Genomic DNA, 25,711 nt, shown 5'->3' with positions numbered 1-25,711 from the left:
ATCCGCTCACCTGTTCGCCTTTTGTGATGTTTGGCAATGGGAACAGGGATAGTGTACTCTGACCAGGGTTAGGTTGGGATTAGAGTGAAGAATGAAGGATGAATGCTGGAATTTGCAATTTGGTCGAAAACACCAGAGCAACTCGGGCTAATCTGCCAATTCCAGGATTCCATGGAACATTGCCGTGGCAGTTAAAATGAAATGATAGTGCTGTGATTCTGTAGTGTGAATGGGCCCTGGTACAAAGATGAACCAGCCCAACTGATGTAGAGCAACTGTCATGGGCCATGGCTGAAGAATAATGCATTTTTGGGTGTCACTTGTGGTGGCTATTTCCTCTCACTCAGCAGAAATTGCTGTTGTGCATGCTGATGAACACATTTAGAAGATTTTGGGTTGCCTAGAGAATTGCCCTGTCTCTTGTAGGCAGGACTTGTTTGCCATATGACAATAAAACTCAGCTCTAAGAAGGAAGAAGGAGGAGAGAGAGAGAGAGAAAAAATGTGGCAGCACTTTTATGGCTAACTGGTATTTATTCTTCCATGAGCTTTTGTGGATATAACCCAATTTCTTCAGATGCAGTACCTAGTAAATGCATTTGAGGAAGTAGACATAGTTCTACAAAAGCTCATGCTGCCAATTTCTTTCTTTCAGTTAGTTTCAAAGGGGCTACAAGATCTCTCTGTATAATGATTCTACAAACTAACACTGCTGTATCTTTGAGTACTGAGTGCAGCCACATTTCATCCCCCCACCTTCTTTCCTTCTTTTTATTCTGCAAGAGACTAATACTGCTACTTCTTTGAAAGCCCCTTAAGAATGTTTAAAAACAATTCAGAAATACAGTCACCCTTTAAGTGACATTGATGTTCTAAATTTCCACTTGTGAAGAGAGTTTTGGGCTGAGAAAGGTTTGAAATCACCATAGAGGCAAGATTTGAACCTGAGGTTTCCATACTTATAATTCAGTTACTTAGCCACTCCATGCCACCAGCGCTAGTGGGCAGTGTCGGGGGAAAGCAGCCAGCCTCAGAGCTGGCTGCTGTGATCATGTTTACAGACTTAATACTTTTCTCCAGATAATTTTCTTAAATGCTACTGGGAACATTTTTATTGTCTTTACAACACATCAGCTTGCGTTGATCAAAAAGCACCACATACTGAGCCATGTACACCGTTACCCAAATTCACCATTCACTATGCGTCGTTTAGCTGCTATGGGCTGGTTAAATCAGCTTCAGACCAGGGCCTGCATTGAAATCAAAAAGTGGAGCAACGCATTGTGTGCCTTTGCCTCTCCCAGCCTTTGGTACCATGCCATCTTGTAGCTAGCTGATGGCTCGGCATACAAACGGCCGACATGGGCATGGAGATCTAGTGATGCCCCTGAATATGCCTGTGTGGCATTTACACAGCTCAGAATGGTGGGCACATTGGCTTGCCCAGTTGGGATTTGTCCAGAAGGGACTGAAACCCTTGCACAAAGCTCTCTGTTTGTATGTGTGCCTGTCAATGTGAAGAATAATGCACCAGGATGCACCCACATTGTGCTGTTAGTTGCACACAGCCAGTGTATCATACACCCAGTCCACACCCGATGCAGAGCCACTTCCAGCGTGCGCTCATGCACACACTAGCACTGGTACAGCACCGCCCCCTCACACCTCCCCCTCCTCTCCCTGCCCTCCGTCGCTTCCCCTCCATTTCAGTCCTCCTTCCTTCTTCAAAGGGGAAGAAGCCTCACCACAGACCTTTCCCCTTCCCCCTCTTATTTTCCTTATTTTTGCTTCAGTGGGGTGGCAGAGGAAGGCCTGCAGCAGGAGCATAATACCCCACACATACACCCCTCCAGGCTTGCCATCATGATCCCCCTGGGGGATGATGTCTGAGTCCCTGTGGACAGCGCTCTCCAATTTCTCTATGCCTGATTTCCTTGACAGCAGTATGTTTCGCCGCACAAAAAGGTACAGAGAAAGGAAGCTTTCAGCCTCCATTCCTCCATCTTCTTTTCCTTCTCCATCCATCTTACAGCCCCTCCCTGCTTTCCCTTTCTGCTTCCATTCCTCCATCCTCATCTCTTCCTCCATCACTTCTTTCCCTACCTGACCTCCATCTCCCTCCCTCCCTTCTTGTCCTTCCTTCTTATTCCTCCTCTGTCTCCTGTATCCCTTGCCCACACAAACACATCTGTTCTTCCAGGCTGCTGCCTTCATTCCAGGAATAGGTGTGAAGAAAGAGCTCAAGGTGTTTTATGTCTGCAGGGATTGGGTGTGAGCCTCCTCCTTTCTTCCTTCTCTCCTTCCTCCCCCCCCCCCCCATGCCTCTCTCATCATGACCAGGCAGCTGAAAGCATCCCTGGGGAAGTGGCTCCTGGGGAGGGGGGTTTGCAGTGGCTGTGGTGGGCTTGTGGCGCAGTTGGGAGGAGGAGGGGGAGGAAGATTCACAAAGACTAGGGTGCCATGGTAACTGCCAGCCACACGAATGTATATGAATTGGCAATGCTGCCTATGGATAAATGTTCTGTCTCTCCCCACCCTCCCCTGTTGGTCCATCCATCTGTCCCTCTGCCTAGTGATATTCTGGTTTGAGACTCTCTATGGATGCTCATCCCCAGCTTTCTTGTGACTCACCTGATTTTCTTTGATAAGCTTGTGGCTGCTGCACTTACAGAATCAAGGACAAACAGATGGGAATGTGCTGAGAGAGACTGAGATGGGAGAGAGGAAGGTTAGATGGAAGCAGACACTGAGCCAACGGTGATGGATGGGGAAGGAGCCAAGCCTTGGTGGAAAGAAGGAAGATGCAGAGCCAAAGATGTAGGGTGGTGGATGGTGGATGTGTTGTGGGGGAGCACACACAAACATTCAGCCCTCTGTATCCACAGATATTTTATCCACAGATTCAAGTGTCCATGGTTTGGAAATATTTTAAAAATACATGAATTCCAAAAAGCAAACCTTGACTTTGCCATTTTATATAAGGAATACCATCTTATTATGCCAATGTATGTAATGGGTTGATCATCCATGGGTTTTTGTGTCAGCGGGGGGTCCATGCCAGATACCAAGGGCCCCCTGTATTAGTCTGAAATGTAGATTTGGGCTTGGATTGAGTGAATGATAGTGTGGTTGGAAGGATATGATGAGGGATAAATGGAAGAGGAAGACACTGCCATTCTGGCATTGTGTTTCATTTTCTTGGTGATGATCATGGTTGTGAGTTTTCATCAAGCCTCAGTGTACCTAGTGCTCAAGGCTGGCCCCTGGGGATTTGAAATGTGCTTAGCTCTGAAAGCAAATGTATGACAAAGTCTTCTAAGATCATTGTGTTAAAAACAATAACACTTTCTTTTGCCATTTGATAACTATATGTGTAACAGTCATATTTGCGCTGTTATTCAGCTCTCCCTCACAAATGCCCTCCATTCCCATAATACATGAATGCATGCTGGTCTTTGCATTTTTTTCTTTCTGAACGGCTGTGTGATGCAGCTGCAGGGCTCTGCTTTCAGATTTGCATATAACTAAAGGATGTAGCCAAAATTGGTGGTAGAGCTGACAGTTAAATTTAATTCCCCCTTCTTTGTTAATTTACCAGAAGTGGATTTTCATCCCCAAATGGATGTTTGGGTTAGCTGTGTGTCAAACAGCAACGTTTGTCTCTATCCAGTCCACAGTGCATGGTGGTTACTTGAAGGATGGAGTTGAGACTCATAAGCCCATAGAAGGATGAGCTGGAGAGAAGGACCTATAGGGGACGTGTATCTAGGCAAAAAGGAATGTGTGTTCACCATTGGTGTAGAAGGCGCAGTGTGTGTTGTCGTAATAGAACAATGGTGCATTCAGACCATTGGGTAGGTGGCTCATCCTAATTCCTTGTGTTGAATTGCAACACTAGAAGACAGCCTGACGTGTATATGTTTACAGCAAGCTCTGTCCAAAGACCAAATTGCTAAAAGAATCTTAAACTCATATTCCTAGCAAAATAAGGACAATTTTTGAGCTGTAAAGCGAGGAGCCAGAGGGACATGTTCTGCCCTATTGCACCACCTATTGGAAAGACATGTTCTCAAACCTTGAAGAATAACCTTACAGAAAAAGGTTTCATATTCACAGATTGACTGATACAGTTATTTATTTCCCATTTTTAATGTCTCCCTTTTTCTAAAGAGTTCTGGGCAGAACATATGAGAATCATCCCATTTTATTCCCCAATAGCTTTGTGTGGGAGGATAAGCTGCCAGATAAGCGACTGGCCCAAGGTCATAAAGGGGGACTACAAAGCTGAGCAGTGACATGTGTGCATTTATTGTTGTTGTTGTTGTTGTTGTTGTTGTTGTTGTATATGTGTGTTAGGGATTTGGCCCCTTCCAGAAAACAGATCCCACTTATTTATGAATACAGTCAGCCCTCCTTATCTGCAAGTTCTTTATCCACGGATTCAGGCATCCACTGTTTGGAAATATTCTATAAATATATAAATTCCAAGAAGCAAATATTGGTTTTGTCATTTTATATAAGGGGCACCATTTTACTCTGCTGTTGTGTATAATGGGACTTGAGCATCCACAGATGTTGATATGCACGGGCATCTTGGAACCAAACTTCAGTGGATGCCAAGGGCCTACTATACTTGACATAGATTTTCGTCATATTGGAAGAAGGATCTGGTCCTCTTTGTTAAAGGGGGGGAAATCCTTTGAGAGGAAAGACTCAGGAGTCTCTTTTGGGTAGCTGCATTTTGATGGTGTGTCTGCCACATTAATATACCATGGGAGGTGTGAGGTTGGGTTTTATTTTAATACCAAAAGGAATGCATAAGTGAAGACACAGAAAGGAATGCATAGGTGTGCATGTATTTTATCACCTTAGGCATTTTCTCCAAGCCTTATGCTTATAGACAGTGTTGGTCAAGGTGAGGTGAAAACCTTATTGAAGCATTGCTGTGAAGCGAGACAAAGGCAGAGGAGGTGGTGGGGCTACCTTCCTGTAATGCTCATGTCCCTTTCTAATGTTAAAAATGGATCCTCTCACTGCCAGCACTTTGTATTTGCATAGCACAAGGGTTGACAGACAAAGCGAAGAACATGGCTTCTCTTGTTGTGTTGAGTGTAGTTCTAAAACAGGTGAAGGTTTGACCTTTATGTTCTTCTGACACAATCATCTTAAACCTCTGAGAGGCAGACCAAGGTCTTCTCTACTGTGGGATCCCAATTATGGAATATTTCCCCCTTACAGGCCTGATTGACAATGCTGGTGTCACTCTGGTGCCATGACAAAACATGGCTTTTTATCAAAGCCTTTGGGGCCTGCCTAATTGATTGTATTGAATCATCAAACGTGTTATAGTATACATTATTTAAAACTGTTTTGTCTTGTTTTAGATGGTCTTGTTTTAGATGGTCTTGTTTTAAGTGTTAAAATGATTTAACGTGATTTTAGTCTTCTAAAAATTATTCTTATTATTTTAAATTGTTCTAAATTCATTTTATCACATGCTGCCCTGAGATCGTCAGATACAGAGTGGAAAACAGTAATACAGTTGTTTCTTCTTATCCATGCATTCTTTATCCACAAATTCAAGCATCTATGGCTTGAAAATATTTTTAAAATACATAAATTTCAAAATACAAACCATGATATTGCCATTTTATATAAAGGACACCATTTTACTATCCACTGCATTTAATGGAGCTTGGACATCCATGGATTTTGGTATTCACAGGGGGTCTTAGAACCAAACCCCAGCGGATATTGAAGGGCTACTGTAAATAAACAATAGTAATAAAGCTGTGCCCATGGTTGCCAGATTGAAAACTGGAGGGATTGCCTTTCCTTTTAATGGGTGTTAGAAGAGGGAATTTCAGCAGGTGTTGCTTGTCATGTAACCAGATAACAAGCAATACCTGCTGGAATTCCCACTTCTGCACAACTATTAAAGGTACAGGAGCCCTCTCTCCTGTTTTCACTCTGCCAACCCTATACCTCAGACATGAAGTCTTGGGCAGCCAAGAAGCAGATTTTTTGTGTCATGAAAGGGGACGAAATTATCATTACATTTCACACGACTGTATTTGTGTTGGGGAGGGGAGTGAGGCTTATGGACGTGTAAGAAAGTAAGTTCTTATATCCATACATGGATGTGCCAAAACAACCTGATTGAGTTTGGATATTTTATGACTTCACTTGGTTAGGAACACCATTTGCTGCTCTGCCACAGGAAGCAAAATGTCCTGGCCTGGATCTATAGCATTTGACCTTGCCTGTGTTTGAGCACCCTGTTAGTCCTTGCTAGAAACCATGTGTGTGTTTCTAGCCGTGTGCAATCCACCTGTCAATTTATAGCAACACCATGAATCTCCTAGGGTTTTCTTAGGTGAGGAATAATCAGAGATGTTTTTGCCTTTCCCTTCCTCTGAAATGTAGTCTACATCACCTAGTATTTGTTAGTAGTTTCCTATCCAAATATTAACCAGAGCTGACCCAGCTTTCTTTCCGAGATCAGATGGCATCGGGTGCCTTTAAGATGTTGAAATGGCTAATATTAATGATTCTATGATTCTATGATCTTTGTTTCTTTTTCGTTTGTGGTTTTCACTTTCAGCTGTTACATTAAATAAACCTTTACTTACAAATGTAGTCCATGAAATAAAATTGGATTTGGGTCACAGAGATCCAGTTTCAAGTACCATTCTCTGTTTGGGCAGATCAGTTGCAAACCTATAAATGTGCTATGTGATTAACAAGCATTAATTTATATTTATTTTACATTTTTATTTTTTAATTAATTTAATTAATTTCAATTCTAAGTATGCAAGAAGAAGATTCATTTAAAAAGAACTTACCTTCCTACATGTCTATTTCAGTTGCTCAGTTTAATGTATGAATGTATTTGGGTTTGCTGTTGTGTGCCTTCATAAGTTTACGACTAATGGTGAACCTATCACAAGGTTTTCTCAAGCTGGGAATGTGTGACTTGCATGAGGTCACCCAGTGGGTTTCCATGGCCGAGCAGGGAATCAAACCCTGATCTCCAGTGTCATAATATAACACTCGAACCACTACGTTCATACAGTATTTATGCATAAATACATATACATCCTGCCTTTCTAATTTCAGGATGAGAGCCAGTGTGGTGTAGTGGTTTGGGTAGCCTAGGACACCGAGAGAGCTTGAATCCCAAATCACAGATGGATACCCACTGGGTGACCATAGGCAAGTCACTCTTCCTTGGCCTCAGAGAAGGTTAAAGGTTAACCCACTCTAAACAAATTCTGCCAAGAAAATCCCACTATAGATTCACGTTAGGGTGGCCATAAGTCAGAAATGGCTTGAAGGCATGCATCAATGACTATGACTTTCAGGATGGCTTACAAAATACAAAAACAAAGAAGAAACAAGCCATTGCATAATCAGTATAACTAATAAAAGCATTCTCTAACAAAACAATGTAAGAATGCACCACTGAAGTGTCCTCTTAAAGCAGTTTCCCAGTTACAGTTAACCATATAAGGCTCTCCTAAACTAATGTGTTTTCAAAGTGCACTTACATAGAGAGAGAGCCTGGAGGGAAGGGCATTGCCCAGTTCTTCTGGGGGGGTGTTGCTGCAGAAAAGGCCCTGTGTCTACTATTCACCAAATAAATCTAATTCAGCAGGGGATCAGAGAGCAGGACTTCTTGCTTTAAGATTTTAAAACACTAGCAGAAAATTACAAAGGAATGATAGGAATTGTAGAAACAATCAGGCTGACTGTACATGGGACATAGATTTCTGGAGATTAAGAATTCACTTCCACACTTGGACTTGGAATTCTCTTACATTATGGGATTGTTTTCCACCTGGTGATAAAGATGAAAGGAACTGAAAAAAATATTGGAGCAGAAATGGCATGTAGTTTTATTAATAAAAAAATTATTGTGTCATTTGGATGGCCAATATGTTTGTGGCCACTTCGGGAGAAAGATGGAAATAGTGGAGGGATTTTTAAAAAAGTTTTCACATTATGTTAATGCACTTCTATATGTGGCATCTTACATGGTATTTAAGAGTTTGAAAATAAATCATTAGCTGTGTTATATGTAGAAAGAATGGAACTGAATGCCTATCCAGTTGGGGCATAGATATTAACAAAAGTTAGTTGTTTGATGCTGTCCACTACTTTGTAGCATTCAGTGAAGATATCTAAAAGGCATATTTGTTTTCATTTTTACAGTTTATAAATAGGTGTCATTGAGGAGTGTGTGGGTATGTGGCGTGTGTATGAGAAAAACCCTTATTCGTTCCAGAAATTGTGAATGTGCTGCTGATGAGTGGCAATAATAATAATGATGATAATAAATGTATGTATTACTCACATCTCCCCATGGATCAAGGTAGGGAACAACAATTAACAGACACACCATATTAATGAAAACATATCAATTTAAATACACATCAGTTTAAAAGGACAAGATATACACATATTAAAACAATCCACATTTAAAATTCATCATTCAAAATTCACAATGTAAAAATCATCTGAGTAAGCCTGCATTTTGATTTTGAATGCAACAGATCAAAGGAAAATCATGTAATTTTACTGTAACTTAGCTTTGCTTTAGGAACCACTGGGTAGATGCAATCTGGACATAGAGACAGGTTGGCTTAAGCATGGTTATGGTTTTCACTTGCAACAGGTGAGCCTCAAGGTCCAGGCTAGGGTCCTATTTAATTTCTCTCCAGTAGCAGGATAGTGCCACAGGGCTTGTGGGGTTGATGCACTGGGATTTTTTGATGACCAGGGACAATGGTGTAATCTGTCACCTCCAGACCCTCAGGGACTTTGTTCCTTCTGAGTTTAGCTCCAAGCTTCACAACAGCTGGAACTGGGAGAAATGCATGCCATGTCTTTAGTGTGTTCATGCTCAGTCTTGAATGGTATTCATAACCCATTAGCTTGTCCCCAAATACCCAATCATAGTACAGATGACAGACGGCAGCTGCCACAATGAGTTTGTTGCTATGGATCAAGACAACTGGGGCACGATGAGGACCTGCACTTCAGATTTTACCATCCCGCCATTACCCCTTTGCTTCACTGAGTGTTGCTTGGTTCCCAAATACAGTTCTTTTTGTGGCAATTTGCATGTATGAATGAACCATCAGACATCAAACACCTAAGATGAACCATCTATGTCACCTCAAGCACAACGCTTCTTTCCTAGTAGAATCCGCTGTGAGTCAGGGAGTGATGAGAGATCAAACAATGATTCATGTCTGTGTTTGCCAGCCTGTAAATAAAGACTTACAGTTATGGCAGGAATCACCTCGGCCCACCTGTCTGGCCTTTGTTCTACACAGGGGGAAGAGGATACGTGTATATTTACTGCTATCTGACACAATCAGAAGTGAATGCTGACTGTGTCATATTTTTGAAGATTCTTCATGTTAGAAACAAAATAAAAATACACTATACACTAAACCCTGCATTCTGATGTGCTACTTTTGGGCAAGATTTCTTTTTCTTTTGCTTTAAGTGAATAAATATATTAAAATCATGGTCTTCTGCTTATAGTCCGAAGCCATTAAGGACTTAATTTGGACATTGCCTTCACTGTGTGTAAACCATTGTGGTTCCTTCTGATGCTCAGAGGTAATATCAGCATTACTACATCACAAAGAATCTGCCATGATATCATTCCTCCTATGTGTTTGAACTGAGATGGCTCATTCATGTTGCAAGTTAACACCAGATGCTGTGGTCACCAGCAAGGGAGCTTACAAATTTATCCACCAAAAAGCAACAAATGCAGTACAACATATTGTATGATTACAACCAGTCCCTTGTATCCGCAGATTCTGCATCCACAGATATCAACCATCCAAGGCTTGAAAATATTCAAGAACAAAAAGAAAACAAAACCAAAAAGCAAACCTTGATTTTGCCATTTTATATAAAGGACACCATTGTACTATGCCATTTTATTTAATGGGGCTTGAGCAACCATGGATTTTGGTATTGACAGGGGTCCTGGAATCAACCCCAGGCCCACTGTATTAAAATTTTGAAGTGTAGTTTACCCTAGCAACAAAAGGATTTATGGGAAGAGTTATCTAATAATTTTTAAGTATTATAAAAAAAGAATGAAAATAATCTCTCTATATACTTTGTTTTGAGCTAATCTAATATGTACTATGAATTGGGTAGAGACTAACACAATAGAGGTAAAGTTAATAATGATAAGCATTCTGTTTAGTGTCATAAACTATATGGTAGTGATTCTTTTTTCCTTTTTTCCTTATTCTTTTAGTTATAATTATTGTTATTTGTTACTTGTTCTTTTAAGAAAAGATTAATCTGTATTTGAAGGGAACATACATTTGTATTTGATTCATAAAATACTCTATTTAAATTCAAAAGAATAACAATAAACACAATATTAAAAAATTGAAGTTATTTGAGAATGTCACTGCTTTGTGTTATGTAACTTGTTTTCCCATGTTACTGTAAGCTGTTTTGATCATGGTTTCTACCATGGAAAACTAGCATACAAATACACATTATGTTGAGGGTGGTGATGCCAAACATAGGCACATCTAGGTAACTGAAGGTGCCTCAAGGAAGGTTTCAAATTTTACAGAATCTTCGTTCCTGGGGGAAGTCTTTCTTATATACATTGCCTGCAACTCATAAAGACATAAGTGCTATCTGAGGGTCTCTGTGCAGAGAAAAGGTGATAAACAGAAAAGGAATATTTTTAGGTTTAGAGAAGCAGCTTAAGAGCTGACCCAAGACATCTAAAATATAATCCTTGGTAAGGTCCCCTGTACAGGCCTTGTTAAAATGAATGAGATTTACAAGGACAGTGAGCCTTGCCCAAGATACCTTTCCGACAGATTGTTTCACAGGCCACACCAACTTGTCTCTAATTTTGTTGTCCGTCATCAAATCCAAAAATAGCCCCCTTAGTTACTAGTTGTGAGTAAAACTGTGACGGCCAGGATTGTGCCATGTAGTGTGAAATGAAAGGCCGTGGGCAAAGGTGTCTTTGTGCATCTTTGTTCTAGTTGTGCTGTAAGGACTCTCCAGTCCATTGAAATCATTCAGTCCTTTGAAGGGTAGTAGTCATATCTACCAATCCCAAATTGTGCCCACAGTTTCATTTATTGGGAATAGATGTTCATCAGGTCTCCACAAGCCTATTTAGTAATAGTAACCAATCCTGGCATGCAAATCTCTTTTTCTCCTAAATTATCACCTTTAGTGGAGGATGGGAAGTGGGAGTAACCTTCTCACTTGCAGTGATGTTTGGATAAAAGGAAAGAGAAGCGCAGGGTTCTTTCATTGTTTCTTACCTTTTGTCCTCCCTCCAGAACAAATCCAAAAATATCCAGGCGCGGATAGGTTGGCCATGCAGCAAAATACAGCAAAATTCAAAATGTACATCATGATGAGACCTTTATTAGGACAATCCAAAGAGACAAAAAGCATTATGCTGGCTTTCAATGTTCATTGGATTCCTTAGGCAAAGATATTAAAAATCATGCAGGAGAAGAAAATTGATGATGCCGGAATAATGGATCTGAATGTTGTTTGAGATGTTTGCTTTGGGTAGTATTTAAGGTGAGCTTAAGGGAGATTGATGTAGGCAGAGCAAATGAGAAAGTTTCTGCCTGTCCTCCAAACCTGTGTGTGTGCTTGCCAGAGGACTTGGGGAACACAGTAGAGGTTGGTGGCATATCGGAAGGCAGGTAAACCAATACAAAAGTCATTGTTCTTTCAACAATACCGTCTTGCAATAGGAGCCAGTAGGGAGAGACCTCTCTTTGTTCTGCCTCCTATTTGATGACACTTTCCTTTCTCTGAAGGGGGTTTCCCATCACCCCCAAGTCTGTTTTAAATCTATGAAACCATAAGAGGAGATAGAAGGGGGCTCAGAAATTTCCCAACAACAGTTTTGATCCCTTTATAGCAGATTGAGCAGATACTAGGGTTGCTCAATCTCAGGTCCTAATTCCTCTTCTCCAGGCCTTAAAGAGAATGGGAGGAATCTCAGTGTGAGAGCACAGTTGTGAAAGTTGGGTGTGGATGTGGGTGTGTGCGTGCATGGGTATGTCTTTCTCATTTGTTAGATTTGTTGTTTTTTATTTAAATGGTATATTTTGTACAACTGTGGTTAATGCTTAATGTATCGTGCTTAATTGCATCACTAGAGGCTTGATGGTCTTGAAACACCATCTTATGACATTACAAGAGATTGTCCCTAGGTCTCATGCTTTGGCCCTGAAATCTCAGGGCCTGGCATGATCCTAAACTGACAATCCTAACAGACACACAGGTCACCTTATTATCATCACTTCACCATTTGTGTATTGAATCCACATTTAAAATATAGTAATTATTTCTAGATTTGCATCTATGTATATATAAATTGGTATTTGCAAATCGGTGTCCTTAGCATTGCCTGAAATGTCCACTATCATAGGGTCCTTCTTCCCAAAACAGCCAGGGATCTGAAAGAGCCAGAGACTGAACAGTATGGCTTTGGCTGATTGAGTCTGACTTGGGGGAACACTCTCTGTGGAGCTGTATGTGAATGAGAATCAGCCTAGGTTACAGGTAGAGCTGAAGGGGTGTGTGAGAGAGGAAACTGAGAGGAACTGCCTCTAATGCAGCTGTAAGAAACCATCATGATTTGTTGAGTATGGCTCAGGAGCATGTGCAAAGTGAATTGTGGACTACTCCTCTCAGAGCTATGAATATCCTCCGTGCCTTCAAAAATGGGGAGTTGGGGAGGTGAAAGCCCAGTTTAAAATTTTCTGTCAAGGAATTCTGAGGTGGCACATGTACCCAAGTCCCAATGTACGAAATAGTCGAAATGGGCTGGAAGTGCTATAGGCACTGGAAACTAAATGAAACCAGTAAAGTGATTTTAATATTGGCGTGATGTGTTCACTCCTGGATGTCCCAGTAACCAGTCTGGCTGCAGTGTTTTGAACTAACTGAAGTTTCTGAACTTGGTACAGAGGTAGCCTAATATACAGCGCTTTGCAAAAGTCCAGCCTTGAGGTTACCAGAGCATACACTACCATTTTTAAGTCCTTCAGTTCTAAGTAGGGGCCCATCTGGTATAACAGCCGAAGCTGATAGTAGACAGTCCTGGCCATCACATCTAGCTGAGCTGTCATTTGGAGCAACAGTTCCAGAAGCATCCCCAAGCTGTGAACACAGTCTTTTGGAAGGGGGGTGTATCTCCATCCAGGGCTGATTGACACACCTCCAAACTCAGAATCCAGACAAGTACCTCTGTCTTGTCTGGATTCAGCTTCAGTTTGTTTTTGTTTTTTCTCATCCAGCCCATTACCTCCTCCAGGTATTCATTCAGAGGAGACACACTTTCCTTAGCTGAGGCTGTATCTGAAGGCACTGAGAAATATATCAGCATACTGATAGCACTCCACCCCATGCCTCCAGATCTGTATCCGATTAGGTACAGATGTGGGCAGCTCCAGGTGCACTTTCAACTAGTGCTGTAATAAACATCTCACTCCTTGTGGTGCTACAAAAATGTTTCTTGTTTTCACTGCAACAAACCTGATAGCTCGCATAATATTTGAATGGCATTGCCAGGCTCCTCATGCTAGCAATTAGAAGTTAAGTCAGTAATTCCTCATCCTAACAAGTGGAAGTAATTCAGTAAATGAGGCAGAGCAATGGGGTGATAAAATCTCATCTGGAGCCACTCAAAGGCAGCATTAGTTATAAAGTCATCTTCTGGGGTTCTGGCTCCATTCTGGAGCTTGGAAGTAATTTTATATTACAGCTCTCTGAATCACCTAGTCAGTGTGGTCAATAGGAGTGTTGTTATTCCTGTTCCTCCCCCAGTAAGGGACTCAAGACCCCAAAAGAGGTTAAAATATACATCTAAAAAGATCCATATCATACAGATATAATACAATAGGAATTTATTATCAGCGGTGCATAAAAGTATCCCAGATAGAGAGTTAGGCGAACATCACCACATAATTTTAGTTTAGTTTAGTAGAAACGTAGAATTGGAAAGGACTGCAAGTTCTATCTAGCCTCCTTCTCTGCCATGCAGGAATACAAGGACTGCCTACTCCGAACTCTTCATATGCTGGAAGATCTTACTAGGGGAGGCCATGGCCAGTGGTGTTACAAGGGTTGGTGTCACCCGGTGCGGTAACTCATGCTGTCACCCGGCCATTGACCTCCTCCCATTTGTTGACTTTTTAACAATTAAAATAAGGAATTTTAAAATGATTTAAATTTTTAACCAATTCAATATAATTTGAATTAACTTTGAATTATTTTTCTTCCAAGCTCAGTATGTAGAATTGTACTTCCTTGTGTAGGTCAGTTCATGCAGCACACAACAGAACTGCCTCCCTCTCTTGAGCCACCATTTTGCAGCTGATTTCTGACCCTTTTTAACACCTGGCCCTGAATAGAGGACCTGTGGATTTTAGTAAAAAATAAAATAGATCCCCAAAACCCGAGATCTGCCTGTGCCTCCTGCCTCACCAGCTCCATTTTTCCCCTCTTCCTCCTCAATCCCTTTGAGAACATGCTTAGCCATCTTTATTCTACCATTTTAAGGGAAAGGACATTTCATTTGCCTTCAGATATCTGGACTGCAACTCCAGTAATCGCTGACATTGATGGTGCTGGTGGGAGCTGATAGGAGTTGTAGCCCAAAATGTATATATGGCACCAGATTGCCAATTTTTGTCATAGAAGCTATGAAACATGGGCCCTTGTCAAGTTATTTGGTTATTTCTTTTTCTTCTCTTTTACCTAACTTACATGCAGGTTACTTACTTGGTTCTCGTCTACAAAAGCTCTTGCAGCATAAATGTGTTTGTCTTTTAAAATGCCACTAGAATTGATTTTTTTTTACCGCTCTAATGTCACTAGGTTAGGACCTACATACCCTAAAGGTACTGTATCTTGCCTAACCTTGGAGGCTAACTAGGGTCAGCCATAGTTAGGACTTGGATGGGATACTGCCAATGAATACCAGGTGCTGTAGGGTTGTTGTTGTTTTTTCAGAGTGAGGAACTGACAAACCCACCTCTAAGTAATTCTTGGCTAAGAAAATCCTATGAAATTCATAGTGTCACCATAAATTGTCAGATGACATGAAGGCACATACACACACACAATGTCATAGATGGGACAGTACTGATATAGTTCTGGATGGTGATAATAAAGAGTTTGGAAAACAATTTGTTAAAGTTAATTTATTAACTCTCAATGTTTAAAAATTTCAACAACATTTTTTTTTGGAAAATGCATTGTTTTAGCTGCTAAATGCCAACAGCCTGACCCTGATAATATGTTTCATTTGTGTTGTGACTTGTAGTACCATAACTCATTACCAAGGCCAATTCATTTTAGTAGTAATTGTGCCTCAACTACTCCTACTCATGTTACTGAGTCCTTTTTGTCTCAGGTGGGAGTTACTCAGAAGTGCTTTAGGGAGAGAAATGATAGGCTATAAATCACACCTGGAAAGGTTACCTATTTATGATGGATTTCTTTAAATGTTGTCGTCTGCCTACTAGCAAATTTATTTTTCATTTCTGTATGCGTGGCAGCAAACTAAATGCAAGCTTCCCTTCTGGCCATCTTTCAGAGAAAAGAGGAATAGTCAAGAGCCTCTGGCTCCAAGACTTCTCAATGTCTGTCCAGAGTTAGAGATGGTGTAGGAGAATGGGGACAGAGGGAGAAAGATGTGTGTGTGAGAGAGAGAGAGAGAGAGAGACAGACAGACAGACAGACAGAGGATGCATAGATAGAGTTAGCCCTCCATATCCACAATTTTTTTTCTCCAAGCACTCATGGTTTGAAAATATTTTAAATATATATATATAATCCAAGAAGCAAACCTTGATTTTGCCATTTTTATAAAAGGGACACCAACTTACTGTGCCATTGTATATAATGGGACTTGAGCATCTATTGATTTTGGAATACACGGGGGTCCTAGAAACAAACCACAGCAAATACCAAGGGCCCACTGTATATTTCTTTTGGTTCACCCTTAAAAATCTTCAATCTTTAAAAAGCTCCCATCTATGATACTGTTGCCCTAGTTGGACATCTTAATTCCACAGTGACCCCTGGCTCAGTTATATACAGCACATGATTTAAATGACAAAGATTTCTAATTCTGGCCTCAGCATCTCTGTTCAGATGACAGGACAGGGAAAGACACCTGCTTGACACCTTCCACCCATGATAAGCACTAGTGAGTTAGATAAACCAATTGTATGAGTCAGTAGAAGTTGTAAAGCTTGGTCTGCAGTTCCCATATTCCCTCAGATAGTATGGCCTCTGACCATGCTGGCTGGCAGATTCTGGAAGCTGTGGTCCAAAGAAGTAACTTTTCCAGGCTCTGAGTGGAGCACAGTTTTATATTTTATAAAGGGGGCTTACATGATTAAGTTGAGACTTCAAGAGTTGAAAACATGTTACAGTTTGGGACAGTCAGCCATGGAAAAAGAACTGCTTACCCAAACTTCTGAATGGCAGTCTTTCAAGGACAACCACACAGAGGCACAAGCTGGAGCCTAATCTGACATATTTTATTCTTGTACTCCCTGCTTTAGTTCTGCCTTATTTTCCTCTCCTTCTTTCCTACCCTTTGTACAGCTGCCGAACCAGTAACAGAAAGAGCCTGATCCTGACAAGTACATCGCCGACGCTGCCCCGGCCTCACTCTCCACTCCCAGGTCATATTGGTGAGTTAATCCCTTGACCTGTCCCATCATTCTTTCAAGAATGCCACCTTGATTGAATCCAACATCCAACACTGCATGTGGTCCACAGAAACAACCAGTCACCTTGCCCTTACTCTGTCTTTTTGCCTCTATCAAGGCAGTGGTCCATTCGTCAAACAAGTTGCCTACTTGACTGACTTTGAGAAAGACCATTCTGGATCCTAGCAATTACTGTCCATGACCAGGACGCATAAAATGTCCTTGGATCCTACCCAGGACTTCGTTTAACCTATTTTTCTGTTCTTTGGAAATATGGGGTTCTTCCACATTGTGTCAACTGGCCAAGAGTGTTTGAACATGTTGGGCTGTTTTCCATGACTGGTAGCTTTGTGTGTATATCTGTTTACCTACAAGTGCAGCAAGATATCCACACAAATCCAAAGAGAAATCATACACATCAGCCTATCCACCCAATATCCATCCTGATGGATTCATACTGTGAGTTTAGCATCAAGCATAAATTAACTCCCAAATAGTACTGTTGGGCTGATTTGCACCCAATTTTGGCCTTGTAGGGTTCTTCCATCTTCCTGTCTGCCTCTCCATCTAAGCTATAATTTTCTCACTGATTGTTTTTTGTTTCATCTCTCTGTGCATCCATATGTCTCTTATTCTCTCCTTATATATTTAACATTGTGAATGTTGAATCATCTTCACAGTCATCCTTCTTTCCATTCCATTTTCTGTCCATCTGCCTATCTCCTCATTGTTTCCTTTGATCAGTTATCATGCTGGCCATTTCATACTGGATGGCCAATCCATTCTTCTCTATCCATCTGTTTGCTTGGCTGGACTCTCCTTTTTCACCTGTTTCATGACCTACTCATCCACAACTTATTTCTTTGCCTCCATCCAACTTCTGTTTTCTTGCTTAATACACTATTCCATATCTCCTCTCACCCTTTTGGCATGTCAGAGTTGCTGCAACAACATTTTTCTATTGAGTAAGTTCACTTACCAGAAGGAGATCCTGGCTCCTTGAGGCAGGGTTAAAGGTATCATTTGGTCATGATCTGTGAGCAGCCTTGTGAAGCAATGTGTCTTGTGTGTTCTTTTTCTCCCTCTGCCATGTCCACAGGTAGCAGCCCCCTAGACAGCCCTCGGAACTTCTCCCCAAATACACCAGCCCACTTTTCCTTCGCTTCTTCTCGCAGGTAAGAGCAGTCAGTGTAAAATGGATTTTAATGGACACACTCCTGCTCATTTTGACTCTTTCAGTGGCTTAGTAAGGAGGCAATCGACAAAGGCTATACATTCCAGATCTCCCAATGGGGTATAGAGAGTGACTGACAATTTGGAATCAGGAAGAATCTACTTGCATCCTCACCCTTGAGCATGGAATATTTATTAAGCAATAACTTGCAAAAGAAGGAGGAGGAGAAAAAGAAAGAAAAAAAAGAGAAGAAAATTGCTCTTACATACACTTATCTATTTGCAGAATTGAAACAATAAAACCACCAGTAGGCTTTAATTCAGGTTGAAGATGGGGGTGTTGTGTATTCCTCCAGCAGGATGTAGAGCACTCTTGCACATACACACACACCTGGACCACAGGCAGCTAGTAAATGAAACCATCACACCAAACAACTCAAAACCACAAGACATCATTAGCTCTTATCCTCATACCTTGCACGATTTTCTCAAGTTCAGACTTGTGTTTTCTTTAAACAGACCATGGGTCCCCAACATGTTATGTCTTGAGTGCCAGAAAGGTTAGATCCAGAATTCTGTTGCAATGTTGGTTCATGACATTATGATATTACACCAGTCTGTAGTGAGGGCTTTCCCCCATACTTTTCTCTCTGTCCATCAGAGAAGTTAACATTTCCATGACTGCAACACTGTTTCTAGTTCCCAGGTGAATGGGCCCTCACCTGCCTAGGGTGCAACTCAGATTTGCCACTTATGGCACAGCAAGCAGTCCTGGATATTTGTTTCTCACCACCACAACCACCTGATGAGGGAGCTGCAATTTTTTTAAGGCTGTAGGGATAGGTGGGACGGGCACAGCTCAGGCTTTTTAAAGAGTGTACAGGACACAGGCCTATCCATTGGAAAGAGCAATTCCATGACTTCACTCTTTTCCTATGTCTGTCTCCAGGTGCACAGTCACCAGACAAAGACCAGGAGCCTACTGGGTGAAAGGGAACCCACTTAGGGTTGAAAACAGTTTCATTGCACACAAAGAAGAAAGATAACCCACTCACATCCAGATCTCATACTCTTATATTACTTAATTACCCTTTGTTCCCCTCCTGTTCTCTCAGTCCCACCATCTGACCTCAAGAAGATGCTATTTGTTTGTAGGTTTGCGAGAAGAGAACTGTAGGGCTATGGGGATCATTCTGTTGTTTAATCCACCTGGCCATGCTGCAAGAATGCAACACAGAAGAACATTTAAAGCAGTAGAAGAATCTACAGCTGCTGCTCCCCACTTCCCATCTGCTCTCTGCTCTTTTTATAGTTGTGCACATACCACTTCTCCCTCCCACCTCCACCTCACGAAAGCAAGAGAACAGGCTGTGAAGTTCCATCTTGCCAGCAACAAAGTACTGAGTGAATCCACACTGAGCTGTTTACATCTCCTTGTCCCTTGAGTTTCTGCGCTGGTACCAAAAGGCTTGAACAGTTTTGTAACAGGGAGTGTGATTAGAAATTACCTTATGCCAAAAAGCTTGAAAAATCCTTCTCTTATAGTGTGTACAGTTAAGTACAGGACATTCTTACGTGGAATGGAATAAAACCACACTGGGCATATCTTTGAATGGTTAAGCTACCTGTTTCATGTTATGAAAGAAGGGTACTGTAACAGTAACTTTGCTCATGGTTCTCTCTGCTTTGTACTTTACTTTTTTCTACACTAATTACTAATTCTACTAATTCCATTAATTCTACACCACATTAATCTGCAGTTTTGCTCTGGAGGATGTAGCCATGTTGCCTAAAAGAGGTGGGGGTAGAAATCTATAGTGGGGAAATACCTTAGGCAACCTTTGAGTTTTCAAAATATTGTGGAGCCTTTCAGTTTTTTCCAGAATTCTTCATCAGACAGCATGGTAAGGCGAGCCAAAAGTGTGTGTGTGTCCATGGGTCTGTTGAGGGACACAACTGATCTGGAATGCTAAAAGATATACATTTGGGGTGTTTGGGTGTTTTGTGGGGGTGTTTTTGTTTTTAGCTTGCAATAACATATGGAAGGCATTAAAAGAGGGGTGGGAATCACATGGTTCATTGATAAAATTATTGTTGTGGTGCCTTCAAGTAATTTATGGTGACCCTAAAGCAAACCTATCACAGGCTTTTCTTGGCAGGATTTGTTCAGCAGGGGTTTGCCATTGCCTTCCTCTGAAGCTCAGAGAGTGTGACTTGCCCAACATCATGGGTTTTCATGACGAAGCAGGGATTCAAACCCTGGTTTCCAGAGTCATAGTTCAGTACTTGAACCATTACCCCACACTGACTTTTGATTAAATTGTACATGACCATTTGTCTCCACTGAGTGTCCAAAAGCCAGGACTAAGTGTCCATTTGGACACATAAGTACCGTATATACTCATGTATAAGTCGACCTCATGTATAAGTCGAGGGCAGTTTTTGAGGCCAAAATCATGGATGTTGATATGACCCATGGATAAGTCGAGGGCATGTTACAAAAGATCTAAAGGGGGAAACAAAGCACCACTTCCCTCTCTACATCTCCCTCTTTGAACCTCTCTCAAGGGTCACAGTACCAGCATGGGGAAACAAGTCTGGGTGTATACACACACACACACACACACACACACACACACACACACACACTTCTTTGCATCAGCATTTCCAGACTCAAGGCTTGCGGGGGGAAAAGGAGGACACTTGCCTTTAACCCCAGCATTTCCAGACCCAAGGCTTGCAAAATGGGGTCCAAGCTTGGGCATGCTCCCTCTCTCTGCATCCCTTTCCCTTCCCTCAGTAACTGCTTGTTAGCTCCAGCTGCGAGGGAGGGTTGAAGGATCTCTCTCACACACACACACACACTCGCGGAGAGAAGAGAGGCTGCCGGCACTGGGACTCAAATGGGGAGCTATTTACTTACAAAGGAAGGTGGGCACTTTTAAAATTAACTTTATCAGCAGTAATAACCTATTGACCCTGCCATAAGTCGATCCCTGATTTTGGAGTCCATTTTGGGGCATAAATTTCTCGACTTATAGTTGAGTATATAGGGTATTATTTTCTAAAAATGTCTTCGCTCTGTTGAAATGTCCCCTTCAAACCTCCTTTCTGTGCTCTCTAACTGGAAAACCACCAATTGCAGACCTTTCTACAGCCCCAAAGAGGAGACTTTCACAGTTGGGTCTGGCTGAGGGTAGACTTCTTTCCATCTCTCCCCACCCTTGGAGGAGATCCAAAACATCCTACAGCTCCTGGGAGACACTGTTTCAGCCGCCACAATACCACAGTCTAAATTTCCTTGCCTAGCTTCAAGCTATGACAATTTAATCGAAATTGTAAGCTGCCTGAGATTGCTTATTGGGAGAAAGGCAGGTTATAAATTAAACAAATACCGGTAAATAAGTAATAAAATAATAAAGTTGAACTAACAGGATTGAGTATGTCTGGTCTGTGGAGACCGGCAGGCTTGTGAAGCAGCCATTCCCTACTCACTGGAAGTATTTGCAAATTCAAAATGGTTTCAAAATGAACGTCTCCGAGGTGTTGGTAGCAACTCATCAAAAGCATCTCCTTTTGGGTGGTTTGCCTGTTTGATGCACCAGGAAAAAGCCACAGTGGTCCTTGAGATGACTAGGCTGTATAATGTAGTGTTATGTCCCAGCTCTCTGTGTAAAATGATTCAAGAAATGGGCAAGAAATTCTAGTTCCTGGGCAATTTCCAACAAACTCAAATCTGTTTGGCTTCAGCAAAAGGATGGCTTGCTTCAGTGTGTGTTGGTGATCTGTGTCTTTTCTGGGATGGCTCCAGACACCCAGCCTGGCTAAATTGTAGTGGGCCAACACTTAGAACATAAAGAATTAATGAATTATTCAAGACAAGACAAATCAATTGTCACTGAATCCAGAGGATTGATTGAAACACCTAGCAACACTTGTCAGTGTGTTTATAGCTGTCTGTGAAATAGCTAGTCCAAACTATCATTGTGTTCATGGCCAGTCCCTTGTTCCTGATCTGTGTTTGTGATAAAGTGGTCATAATCATATGTTCACCAAAAGCACACATACTACACTTTACTACATTTAGCCAAACGGTAAAGAAGTACCAAAAGCATATTTTTGAGCTGACATTGTGGGGATTTTCACTACTTTTCACTACTCTGGTGCCTCTGATCAAACTACATATCCCAGGGTTCCATAGGATGCTGCCATGCCAGTTAATATGGAATCATAACACTATGGTTTGTTTCATAGTGTGAAAAGGTCCAGGGATGCCTGTACAAATTCCATTGCTTAAGTGGAGCTTTACAGTTCTAAACCCTTTTTTCTTGTTGCATTAAACACTAGGTATCCTAAGAAAAGTTTCTACTGCTTCCATGAAATGAAATGAAAGCTATTGAATGCATCTCTAAAAGCCCATCCTACACACACACACACCCCATGCACAGAAAATATTTTGACATTGGTGGCAAGAGAGTGTCTACCACCACACTTGAGAACATTGGGCCAACTGCGGAAGATCAGGGCTGACTGTGTAGTCCAAACAACTCTATCCTCAAAATCCTTCCTGCCCTTCTGGTATCTGACACCTGAGGCCATCACCTCATTCTAGCTAGTGTTAGAGCTAGCCTTCATCTTAGCTGAGATTTTTTGTTCATAGGAGACTCCTAAATGGGCTAAGATGTCTGAGGAAATAATGTGTTAGGAGAACTAGGCTGCATCTGCACAGCAGATTTGATACTGTTAGACATTGCTTTAACTGCGATGGCTCAGTGTTGTGGGGTTCTCGGATTTGTAGTTTTGTGAGACGTTCAGCCTTCTCTGTCTGAGAACACTGGTGCGACTACAAGCTACAAGTCTCAGGATTCCATAGGAAGGAGTCATGACAGTTAAAGTGGTGTCAAACTGCATTAGTTCTGCAGTGTGGCAGCATCGGTTCAGTTTGGCATTCAAAGTGATAGATCTTGCATACACCTTCACTCACTGAAAGTCTAAATCAGTAGTTATTTCCTCATGCTCTGTTACTAGATGGACCAGACAATAAGACAAGAAATCATCGTCGTCATCATCTGTGGTTGTGGTTGTTTGTTTTGTTGGAACTGATTCTGCCTTTCCTTTCTAAATCCTTGACCCTTTTATATTCCTTTCTATAATTTCAGGGCAGATGGACGGCGTTGGTCTCTGGCTTCTCTGCCCTCATCTGGATATGGAACCAACACTCCCAGCTCCACTGTATCGGTAAGAACGTGATGCCCTGAAGGAAGCCTTGGAATGGAGAGGCAAATATTGATTGGATTTTATGGGAGCTGTTTATTGAATATTGGTTCAAAGGATGGTCTCATCTGGTCTGAGAGAGAGTCAAAAGCAGCCATGCCACTGCAACTATGAATTACATAGAGCAGGGGTAGGCAACCTTTTTGAGCCGGGGGCCGGGTTGCTGTCCCTCAGACAACTGGGGGGCTGAAGCCAAAAAATAAATAATTAATTTTTTTAAAAAAATTAAATAAATAAATAAACCGGGACAAATGTAGGACAACATTTTCAAATGGTGGACACTTTTTTTAAAAAAAGTGGAGGACACGCAAAAAAATTGCTGATTTTTTTTAAAATGTTAATATAAATGCATGTTTCTGAGGTGTCTATAGACAATTGCCCCCCTTGCCCCTGCGCGCAAGAGGCCAAAGGCCCCGGCGGCAATTGGTGACAGTACCAGTCTGGGGCCGGTCCCAAGGCCTCGCCGGGCCGCATCCGGCCCGCGGGCCGCAGGTTGCCTACCCCTGACATAGAGAGATAGAACTAGCTGAAATGGACCAAATACATAGTGTCCTATGTACTCCTGTAGGAAACTGAGAGCTATGTATGGGATTCATTTTATTCAATGACATGGAGACATCTTAGTTTCACATAATGTGAAAGTCCTGGCAGAAGATACCAGGTTGCTCTTGTTTCCAAGCAAAGCTGGGAAAAGACTCCAGTGTGAAATCCTCATGGATCTGTTGCTGCTGAAGCGGCAAAACTACTATCAGTTTTATGACTTTTCCTCTCACAACTGCTCCATGTTGTACAGGAGCTGGAACCAGGGTGACCAGACGTCCAAACCGCAAAGGAGGACAAGGCACTGTAGAATGTAGGGAATTCAAGAAAAATGTAGGGCATAGCAAAATAAAAGCTCAACATACTAATATAGGGCCTGATCAGAAAGGCCAAAATAAAGCTGCTTCAGGTCACTTTGGAGGTATGCTGTTTAAATGATGCAAGTGTCATAAGAGGCTGGAAACTGCACCAAAGCCATGCTTTGGCACAGCTTCTGGCCTCTTAAGATGTGTGTGTCATTTAAACAGCATACCTCCAAAGTGACCTTGGAGCAGCTTTATTTTGGCCTGTCTGTTCGGACCCATAGATATAAATTGATGGTTCTTACTCATGCTGAAAATGGAGGATTTTCGACATTCTTCCTGGAGAGAAGGTTGCAATGTTGAACATGTCCTGGAAAAAGAGGACATCTGGTCAGCCTGCCTGGAACCTGTTCATGATGAAAGTAAAACTCAGAGCAGCTATGGAGGGGATGGCCTTAAAACCGAGAGTGAATTCACTGCTCTTGTGGCAAAAGATCCATCAGTCCCTCATGTCTGACATGGTGAGCTGCTGCCAGTCACTGCAGACAGAACTCAACTGGATGGACCAAGAATCTTGATTCAGCCATATGGGTGTAGGGTAGTTGTCTTTCACAAACCATCATATTTCATTTGCAGTTTTAGTATGCTTTGCTTTATGTGATATATGGGTGTATGTTTTGGAAGGCCATGCATCACATACACAGGTAGGTAGGTAGGTAGGTCATATCCCAGAGTTGGATGTCCATCTATATGAGATTGGGGAAGATGTGTGTGAATAGATGGTGGCTGTGTTCCACTCCTTAGTCTGCTGTATCTCAGCATCTGCTAAGGGCCCTGGGGCCCATTCTACCTTTTCTCTTTCTTACAGTCATCTTGCTCCTCTCAAGAGCGCCTGCACCAGCTGCCTTATCAGCCCACTGTGGATGAGCTGCATTTCCTTTCCAAGCATTTTGGCAGCACTGAGAGCATCACTGATGATGATGGGGGGCGGCGGTCCCCCGCAGTCCGGCCCCGGTCCCGGAGCCTCAGGTAAGGGTGGAGCAGCCAAGGGAACCCCTAAAGAACAATACCCTTTTGTCATATGTATATGGTTCATGAATTCAGCCTTGATAATATAAATGAGATGCCATCAGTGAAGTTATTGATGACCCATGATGGTTTCACCCAGTCTCATGCTTTCTGTAGGCAGGGTTTGGATGCATGGGTGGCTCCTAAGCTACCATAAAACCGAGAAATAACTTTGAAAACTTGATAGTGCAATGATCTGTGCTTGTAAACTATCCATACAACAATTGAATGCTAGATTAGAATAACTCTGGACTGATTCAGCAAGGCATTTAGGTATGGTGTTTCATAAAGAAATGATCAGAACATAGAAAGTATGCTTTTTTGAGTTCAGAGGCTATTTCCTAATCATACAGTTGGCCTTCTGGAGTGGGGCTGTGGGGCCACATGCTTTCGCCTAAATTTGTTTTTGCAGGTCTCAAATTCTCCAGACTCCCTCAAAAAAGGGTGATTGCCTCCTCTAGAAGACCCCAAGAGTGGCAACCCACTGTGGATTTTTGGCGGTCTGTGAAGCTTTCAGTCCTGCAGCAGAAAATTGACAATCATCCACCTCATTTTCATACTCTCCAATTGTTCTGATTTGCTAGGGGCA

General features: G+C 41.9%; 1 protein-coding gene across 3 annotated transcripts in view; it reads left to right on the top strand.

The window, feature by feature from the left end:
- LOC149323084 (microtubule-associated serine/threonine-protein kinase 1-like) overlaps positions 1-25,711 on the top strand; it is a 124,702-nt gene that overhangs the window by 48,429 nt on the left and 50,562 nt on the right. The window contains exons 1-5 of one of the 3 annotated variants that reach the window (XM_089487070.1): positions 1,695-1,964; positions 16,659-16,747; positions 17,865-17,940; positions 23,098-23,176; positions 24,923-25,083. In XM_089487070.1, coding sequence (XP_089343196.1) covers positions 1,879-1,964; positions 16,659-16,747; positions 17,865-17,940; positions 23,098-23,176; positions 24,923-25,083 — 491 coding nt within the window. In that variant the 5' untranslated portion in view covers positions 1,695-1,878. Of the gene's footprint in view, positions 1-1,694; positions 1,965-16,658; positions 16,748-17,864; positions 17,941-23,097; positions 23,177-24,922; positions 25,084-25,711 lie in introns of those variants that run through there. The other 2 variants (XM_089487083.1, XM_089487078.1) reach the window with 2 other exon arrangements.

This window comes from Sceloporus occidentalis, unplaced genomic scaffold (assembly GCF_023333645.1).
Source record: "Sceloporus occidentalis isolate IW3139 unplaced genomic scaffold, rSceOcc1.0.p SCAF_1, whole genome shotgun sequence".
Classification (NCBI taxonomy): domain Eukaryota; kingdom Metazoa; phylum Chordata; class Lepidosauria; order Squamata; family Phrynosomatidae; genus Sceloporus; species Sceloporus occidentalis.
Note: the sequence above shows the minus strand (reverse complement) of the source record. Positions and strands in the feature narration are given on the sequence as shown.